Source organism: Stegastes partitus, unplaced genomic scaffold, assembly GCF_000690725.1.
Source record: "Stegastes partitus isolate 25-593 unplaced genomic scaffold, Stegastes_partitus-1.0.2 Scaffold410, whole genome shotgun sequence".
NCBI classification, from domain to species: domain Eukaryota; kingdom Metazoa; phylum Chordata; class Actinopteri; family Pomacentridae; genus Stegastes; species Stegastes partitus.
Genome location: NW_007578141.1, coordinates 359,915 through 369,170, shown reverse-complemented (window position 1 = coordinate 369,170; position 9,256 = coordinate 359,915). Strand labels below are relative to the sequence as shown.

Below are 9,256 nucleotides of genomic sequence, written 5' to 3'. Positions count from 1 at the left end.
TCTGGAACACGGCAACAGCTGATCGTTCCACGTGTCAGTCAGGAAGAGGCCGACTGATCCAGTGAAGAAGAAAAGCACCACTTTCAGGAAGCACAGAAGCTATACAAGCTGGCTGGAAGGGCACAATGACAGTCTAATGGTCACAATGCACTCGCACAAAAGCAACCGCGTGATATTCGGACTCGCACAGGCTGAAGAAAATAGCTACAGTCTGGATCCTTGTGTGCAAAATAGAAAAACAGATCAGCGACGTCACCCACTTACAGCCAACAAAGCAAACGACCAGAGCGGTATGGTTAGCAGCAAACAGCCGAGACAAGCAGACAGATGAAGATGGATGCGCAGCCCAGCAGCGAGGGATAAAGTGGAGGATGATAACTGGACTGCAGACCAAACGCGAGTCAATCTGCGACTCCGAGTACCTGTCCGTTCCTGCTTTGTCGCCGGAGGGGTCTCACAGCTCTCCTGGTTCCCAGAACGAGCAGGTTGGGCCTCCTTGTTCAATTCAAGGGATTCTGTTTTAGGCTCGGCTGCGTCCTGGGCGGCAGAGCTGGCGTTAGGATGTGACACGCAGCTGTCTTCTGCAGCAGGGGGAACGGTCGCTGCTGTGGTATGACATACATACACAGGGCGAACAGCACCAGCTGAGTCAGAACAGTTTCACTACAAGAAGGGCGGTTTGCACATGTGGGAAAACTGCACCTGCTGCTACAACCACCACTGGTTCCTCTGTTTACGGGCATTAAACAGCCAGCTACAGCAGGGTGGCAAACACAATGCCCTATATTAACCTTTAAACCATTTTTACCTTGTGAACTAGCGTCTTCCGTTGGCTCGGCATCTTTGTGCTCCCCATTGTCGAGCTGCGACGTGAGCTGAGCGGCGTCCTCGGCCGTGTTTACAGAGCCACCTTCTGCTTCCTCCGTTCGCCTCTTGGCGTCCTGCCTCACCTTCATACGCTCCATGATCACATCTGCAAACAAAGGAAGCGTTCATTTTTAAACAAACAATAAAAGAAGCAACAATCATATCTGTGCAACAGCTTAATAGACTTGGTATTTGAAGATAACATTTAAGTAAATGGAAAGTCAGCGGGAAGACAATGAACCCGAGACCATAAATGTACACTTAAGCCGGCAACAAGTGAATAAAAACCATGAACGCAGCGCTGAGTTATAAATATGATGCATAAATACAGTATATAGTTTATTAGTTATGGAGATACAAAGGCTGGAATCACATTTAATCATCTCTTTGTGGTCCAGAATGGTGTTTTTTCTAATCTATTGCGAATAGTTTTGTATTGTTAAAAGGAAAACACAAGATTTTTGGAGTAATTCATTCTCTGTCGATTGGTAAAGTGTCTCTGTTTGATCGTCTCTGTTTGATTGACAGCTGCTAACTGTCAGCGGTACACAGGAGGGAATTAGAAATACAGTAAACACACTTCAGTGCCTCACGTCAGCAGCAGGCGACGTGTTAACGGTGCTGCAGAGCAAGAAGAAGCACCTCAACCAAACCGAAGCGAATACTTCTACATGCAGTGAAACCTTGTTTATGTGTCTCATCTGAATTAATGCAAAAATTGAAGCTGCCAACAAAATTCCAAAAACATTAAAGCTCGAAGGTCTTTTACATATAAATGAACATCTGTCACATTCAAGCCAAACAAAATGAATAAATAAATCTTGTTGTATTTTGCAGTAAACCGGAGTTTGAAACCTGGTGTTTTACGTCGGCCCGTGCTGATTGGTTTGGTGAATAAAGGGATGGAGACAGAGTAGGATACAACAACCAGACTATGGTGGAGCCGAAAACAAAGGAAGCATCCGAGAAAAGTTTCTGATGCTCCAGATAAAAACGAAACTTCAGAGGAAGGATTACAGCCTAAAAAAAGAGAGCAACTGACAGAGAGGCTGATTGCTCCTCGATGGCGGACAATAAAGTTCCACACCACAGGTTTAAGTAAAAACAAATCCATCCATCCATTATCTCTACACCTTAATCCTCACTAGGGTCATGGGGGGCTGGAGTCTATCCCAGCTGACTCAGGGTGAAGGCAGGTTCACCTGGACAGGTAACCAGTCTATCACAGGGCTACACTTAGAGACAGACAACCAAGCACACTCACATTCACACCTACGGACAATTTACAATCACCAATTAACCTCAGCATGTTTGTGGACTGTGGGAGGAAGCCGGAGAACCCGGAGAGAACCCACGCTGCACGGGGAGAACATGGAGACTCCACGCAGAAAGATCCCGGGTGTCCTCACCGGGACGCGAACCGGCGACCTTCTAGCTGCGAGGCAACGATGCTAACCACAAACAAATCCTTGCATTCAAAAAGCCTAAAGTGACTAAACTGTGGGCGCCCCGGTAGCCCAACCAGATAAGACGGCGACCCACGAACAGGGGCTAGAGTCCCCGACACAGTGGTCACAGTTCAAGTCCTTCCCCCACTCTTCTCCCCACATTTCTCTGTTTCTCTTCACTATCATGTCCATTAAAGGTGAAAAAACCCAGAAAAAACAAGTGACTAAACTCAGCTCTCTGAAAAATATGTAAAACAAGCATCCTGACGAGGCACCACAACAGGTCCCTCTGATGAAGTGCTTTTCGGTTTCATTGGCCTGAAATAGTTTGATGTTTTCACACACCAGCGTTCTGATGATCATATTCGGCACAAACTGTCATTTCTAAGTCCCGAGTCCTTCCCGACACACCCAGAATCAAAGCCAGGGCTTTCCAGAATCTCCACAGAACCATGTTTCACAAACATAATTTTCACTGGGACAGAAACAATCCTCGCTCGGTCAACTGATGAGAAGCAAGGTGCAGCTGCAGCAGCTTCACACAGAACATATCTTCTTCCATTTCAGGCTACAGAAGACGCATTCAAACTTCTAGCTTTTGACAAAATGCCCGAGGCACGTCCCCAACAAAACACTGTACCTCGCTGTCTTTCTGAGAACTGGAATCAGGCAGTTATGGTGACACACACACACACACACACACACACACATGCACACACACAGGGAAAGTGTTAGAAAAGCAGACAGATATGGCAGCCTGTCAAACAGAAACGGAAACTGCTGGCTAAGTAATCAAAAGCGCTCTAACCACTCCGACTCCTTGGAGGAAGACAGAGGGGGGAAAAAACAGTTGCTTGTTGTCTGAGAGAATGTGAGGCAGGAAAGAAAAGGCAGCACCCAACTGTCTATCTATGCAAAGCAACGCCGCCTGAGGGGAAGAACGGTGTTATCTGAAGCTTAGATAGACTCTTTCAGAATGTAACCCTGCAGGACACAAACACACACGCAGAGACGCAAACATGCACTTCACAGCCGGAGTCACGCATGCGCTGATCATTAACTGTCAAATCAATGATTCCCTCGTGTCACCTTCACAAGAACATCAGCACCTACTTACAATAACCCTCTGAACCACGACAAGATTACAGCAGCGAGGTTAGAAACTTCCTCTATGTTGGTGTCAAAGAGGTAACGTAAACCAGATCCGTACCGTTGACAGCAGTGAGGTAGGCTTTATTGTTTCCGCGGGCTTTGTTGGTGAGGTCCTCTGTGATGTCCATGTGAGCTCGCACCTCCTCCTTCATCTCCTCCAGGGTTACGCAGAGGTCCATCTCCCAGTACTCCTTATCCAGGCTGTCAATGAGCTCCTGCAGCTGCGCCTTGGTGCTGTAGTACCAGATCTTCTTCTTCTCGTGCTCCCCGTCCTCCTCGCTGGAGAGTAACGAAAGGATTGGTGGTTAGAAGTCAGACTCATGGCACAAGGCATCAAGTAAAACAACATCACTGGGGTCTAAATTGTAGATTTCTGTGAGTTTTAACTTCTGCTATAGGAGCATTACCAGCTTCTCTTTTGGTTGGAGTCAACTACCTCTGTTGAGATGCCTGGACAGGGAGAGGTCTTTACAAGTAAGCTCGAATACCAGAATTCAGCCGGCGAAGGAAGCTGACACACAGATGCTAGCTATTTGTGAAGGAATAAAGATGATGAGGTTTGAGATAAAGCTCTCAAGGACAGGACAGGTATATCTGTGACTCCAGCAGACTGCTCATCTGCTCATTACTATTCTCTTGGTGCAAGACAGTTCAGCTCAGGTATTGAGTTCCTGTTTTCCCCCCCAGATGACAAAAGATTAAAAGGCTCTGCCAGACATTAAGATGAGGTCCATCTTCAGTTTGTAAAGGCTACATAAAGGGGGGTGAGGAGGCATTGTGCAAAAACAGAACTGCCAATAAACATAAAGGGCCTTGATTGCAGATCTCTTCTATCATTTCGAGACAAACCAATGACTGAATTCGTAGGAGCTTGTTGCATTTCGCCCACCGATTGATTTTCTCGACAACTTTTGGTTTCACTTTCCAGCAAATTTGGGACGGAACAGCACCACACAGCGTAGACACAGGTCCAGTAATGTGAGACCATGTGTTAAGTAAACTACGGTCAACCTGCTCCCATTGTGTTTGCATGTGTTTTTTCTTCCATTTGGCCGTCGCTGAGGCCTGTAGGGTGAATGTACATTTGGTGTTACGACAGATTATGTCGTTTCATAAGGCTCGCTGAATGTGAACAGAGGTCATGAGTAACAAGCGGCTACATTTTCACTCCACTACAGCGACGTGCGCGACATGAACGCTTAAGCTCAGCACCTCGGCTCTGACGGTGTCTCCCAGTGCACTGATGCATGTAATTGGTATTAAATATATGATTCATACTGCGCCGTGTAAGCTGTGTTTATACCAGCAAATCTAATTGAATTCGTTTAACTGAAGACTCCCTGTTGGCCCGGCGATACGACTGAACTCCATACGACTATATTAATGAGAACGATTGTGAAATGCTGCAATACTGCAAATGTATGCAGGAGCACAATTAATCAATCTGATGTTCAGTGCATTTAAGCGTGTTCCAGCGTTATGCAATATATTTCTATGAACGCTTTCCACATGTTAAGCAAACGCCTTAATAATCAATTAAGTTCAGTGTAATGACACTTTCCTGGGAAACATTTGCTGCCATAACTATGTGAAATAACACAATGTGACTCCACTGACCGCTGAGTTATTGTTTTAGATCAACTTGTGTGTTGAGAAGTTATGTGATGTAATATGAGGACTTGTACCGTCTGCAAGTTTTATTTGGCGCCATCAGATTTGAAACAGACTTTTGTGATGCATTTTAAACCTCGAAAAATGAAAATAATCGCTTGCTTCTTGCTGTTGTAGTTGAACGCACGTGTAGTGTAATATTGTAGAGGAAAAATAGGAGGTTGGCACCGAATTACAGGTAATTCTAGTTCAACACAAGGCACTGAGAGTCCAAACTTACACAATAATCCTTCTGTTAAGGAACCAGTATTTCCTCTGGTGGCGGTCATATCCAATGGGCTCCTGGCGGATGTAGGGCCTGTTTTTCTGCGCCTCAGTCACACAGTCTGTGACACCGGGCACCTTGTGCGCAACGCAAATCTCACACTGCCACTCGTCCTCTGGAACCTCCTCGAGTGGTGGTTTCACACACTCCAGGTGGTAAACGGCTGTGCAGGTCTCACAGCACAGCAGGTCGCCCAGGCGGTGGCACACCCGGCAGTGGTCGTCGTACTGCATGCTGCCGTCGGACATGAGCTCCTCGCGGGCGATGTTGGTGGTGAGAAACTGGTCCACTAAGAACTGCAGCACCTTGATCTTGCTTTCAAGGGGACCGTAGGGATAATCATCCACCTCCTGGTGTGGCAGAACATGATGGTACTCCCGGTCGCTCTCGCAGTATGCCCTTAACACCTCCGGCCATGTCATACCATCAATAAAGTACAGAGTGGAGTTGACACTGTCCTTGAGGTCGGCAGGGCCAAAGGTAGTGTTTGAGGAATCCTCTTCACGGAGGATGGCCTTCAACAGGGAAATATGGGTCTCTGCTATTAAAGTGCACTGCTCCTGGCCTACCAGCGCTGCACAGAAGTCCTCAAAGCGGAATGGTGAGAGACGCAGCACCGGGCTGAAGTTCCGAACCACCTCATAGATGGAGGTGGCGTTGAGAAGCTCCTCACTGGGCACCAGGAGATCCTCCGAGGTTTCGGGAAGCTCAAGAGTAGGAATCTCCTTGTCCTCGAGAATGGGAGTTCGAGGTCGAGGAGCCCGTAATTTCTTCTTCCCTGTAGGATACACCATAAGCAAACCATGAGGATAATATATATATATACACAAACGGTCATTTTTATATAGTATATATATATATAAAGTCAGACTTTAAACACATTATGACAAGCAGGCAGTGTTAAAATACTGTGATATCTCAAGTTATCACTATTAACCAGCTTTTTTTTTTCTGTCAAAACAACAACACCCAGACACTTCTATGGTAAATTATTCTCAAAGTGATTGTAATTCATGTTATTTTCCATCTGAAATGTGCAGTGAAGTCGCCAGAACAATTCAAAAAGACAAAATCTACCATATTACGTCCCAAATGTGAAAAGAATAGCTTATGAAACCTGGATTTGATTGGTGGCAAACTTACATGTGTGCTACTTTGGCTGAGCCGGCTCAACACATGGCCAGTGTCATTACTAGCTAAATGAGGCTGCCTCATCCTCCTGCATGTAGGAAAACAGAAGCTGTGCAGCTGGCTTTTAACCTGAATGTCAGTCTGGCATCCCATTATAGCCTCTACTGCTTGTAAACACAGTGAGGACATTAGCTCTCGTCGTTTTAAAGGGTTTAGAATTGATTAAATAACTTAAAACTGCGCTAATAGCTGACAAAGTGACAGAACTGACAGGCATGCTAGCCAAGCTAAGTTAGTTAGCTAACTCGCTTTACTTAATTCTTAATTATCAGCTTAAACCAAAAACTACAATTTCTTATTCTCTTAAAAAAAACAGAAGTAGAGGATGTTGAAGTGGTCGATAAACAGTTATCTAACTGACACAGACTTTACTTTACAGTTGGCAGCAAGAAAGCTAGTTTCACTGGCTAACGTTAGCATGCTAGCAGCTACGTTGTGCATCTAACCACAGCTGGGGCATTTCGAGCTGGAGGCCCGTCGCAGTTATTCCTGAAACAAGTGTGAATTATCTGACGACTGACTGCGATGGCAACCGGGTAAAGTGCGGACAGAGCCACCGGTTGGATCCACCTGCAGCGGCGTTAATGAGCGGACTGCGGCCTGTGTTCATACAGTGTGCATTCTCCATTTTGAACAATAACCTTACTGCTTCCTGCACTCATGTACAAAAACCCACACTTATCGTGTCAGGCTGATTTCTGCAGCCCTGTGTGATGGGTGCTGAGACCCTGCAGCCTGCTTCAATGCTGGTTATTTACCCGGAGTGCTGGCGTGTGTGCTCTGACTCCGAAAGCTACTCTCTGTACAGTAGCTGGCATCATCCTCCTCCTCGTCCAGCACATCATCTTCCAGGCAATCAGAGTCCTCTTTGAGGGCCTCATCCTCCTCGGACTGAGGTTCCTCCTCAACAAACTCGTCCTCCTCCGACCTCAAACTGACAGCATCGTCCTCCTCGTCGCTCTCGTGGTCGTCGTACACCACTGTTTTGGACGCAGCCGTCCGCCTTCCTCCACGTCCACCTCTGCCTCCTCTGCCACCGCCGCCACCTCTACCTCGTCCCCTGCCCCGTGTTGACGTTACGGATCCCCATTTCCTCTTCTTGGCCGACTTGGTGGTCTCCCTTGTGGGGCTGTCGGCGTCCTCATCCCCGCTGTCCCTCAGCCGGGGCTTGAGATTCCTCCTGGGTCGCAAGCCCCGGGCCGTAGCTGATGATGGCTCGTCGGTGTGTAGCGGTTTGGGCGGCCTGCCCCTTTTCCCTCTCATGATAGGCGAAATTCTATTATTTTACAATCCCAATGCTTGCGTTTGTTTAGCCTACACGGACGCGAGCGAGAGCGGTACCGCCGCGAAGCCGAACCGGCGAGGATTCAAACGGTGCGGTCGCCCCGCGGAGCCCCTGGGTCTTTTCGGGTGCGAAAGCTCAAAACGTTAGCCCGGCGTCCCGTTCGGGTTCGCCTAGAGCCGCCATTTTTCTTCTTCTCTGCCTCTCTGGCTGAACAAACAGCAGGCCCTCACCGAGCCAGTCACGTGGTGCCCCTGCTTCCAGCTCAGTGGCAACAATGAGCGAACTGACAATTACTCCAAATTAGTCTCATGTTTTCACTCACATCTCACTAGATATGTTTTTTTTTTTTTTTACTCTAGCTTGCAGAAGTAAATGCGAGGTTTCGGCTTTGGGAAGCACAATTGTGAAAAACGTTGTTGCGGCTGCGCGGCTCAGAGCTGCGTTTTATAAAGGTGGAAGCAAACAGTAGTGCAATGCAGGTAATCCAATGCAAACATCGAGGCTGTATGCATGCGAATTTTTAATTATTATTGTTATTTTAAAAAAAATCTCCATGGTGGCCAATTAACTGCCGCACTGGGAGGAAATAAGAGTAGAAAAGTAAAAAAATAAAAAGTTGAATAGTATTGTTAATGCACAAACTCGTAAAATCACACCAAATATTAATCTCTCATCTGTCCTGTGTGTTAATATTTATGTAGGCAGAGCAAAACGGTTTCTGCTAAATTGTTTAGCAATGGTATTTACTTGATACTACAAATTAAATGAGATAAACAGGCAACACTCGTCCTTCTTTGCAAAAAAATAAAATAAATAAAGATGCTGCCTGACGTTAGTTAAGTTTCACTTTCTCGCCACAGATGCCGGTACATGACTGTTCATACAATTACATCACACTGAACGTTTAAGGCGGAAAATCCAAAATGTTCCAGGTCGTTTATGCAGCTATGAATTGATTATATACGATCACTGCTGATAGGTTGTCGTGGCCGAGTGGTTAAGGCGATGGACTAGAAATCCATTGGGGTCTCCCCGCGCAGGTTCGAATCCTGCCGACAACGCAGATTCTTTTTGTCTCTTCTCATCCAAGGCTTTTAATTTGAAACAATGTTAGCTGAATATTTAAAGAAAATAATGTCATACGCGGTCAAACTGTCGTGTTCGTGTTCACGAAGCAGGAACAGGAATTGTTCCATTACTGACATCCCCACCGTGGTAAAGTGATGATACAGCGCCCCCAACTGGTGCACTGCAGTGTTAGCACTTTATCACACAGATTTAAAGGAAAAAATAAAGTCTACAAATCTTAAATTTTTAAACATTAGTTGTGTCTAAAAGGCACACAGAGGTCAGTACTGTGTGGCATACATTTATTCA

The 9,256-nt window shown here is 46.3% G+C and overlaps 1 protein-coding gene and 1 non-coding gene across 4 annotated transcripts in view; one reads left to right on the top strand and one right to left on the bottom strand.

The window, feature by feature from the left end:
- bptf (bromodomain PHD finger transcription factor) overlaps positions 1-7,879 on the bottom strand; it is a 29,521-nt gene extending 21,642 nt beyond the window's left edge. For 2 of the 3 annotated variants that reach the window (XM_008285610.1, XM_008285609.1), the window contains exons 1-5: positions 7,353-7,879; positions 5,359-6,181; positions 3,526-3,746; positions 809-973; positions 423-605 (exon numbers count right to left, since the gene is read on the bottom strand). In XM_008285610.1, the coding sequence (XP_008283832.1) occupies positions 423-605; positions 809-973; positions 3,526-3,746; positions 5,359-6,181; positions 7,353-7,857 (1,897 nt within the window). In that variant the 5' untranslated portion in view covers positions 7,858-7,879. The remainder of the gene's footprint in view (positions 1-422; positions 606-808; positions 974-3,525; positions 3,747-5,358; positions 6,182-7,352) is intronic. The other variant, XM_008285612.1, reaches the window with a different exon arrangement.
- Positions 7,880-8,858: 979 nt separating this feature from the next.
- trnas-aga (transfer RNA serine (anticodon AGA)) lies at positions 8,859-8,940 on the top strand. The gene has a single exon. It is a non-coding gene; the product is annotated as a tRNA-Ser (tRNA).
- Positions 8,941-9,256: the final 316 nt, after the last annotated feature.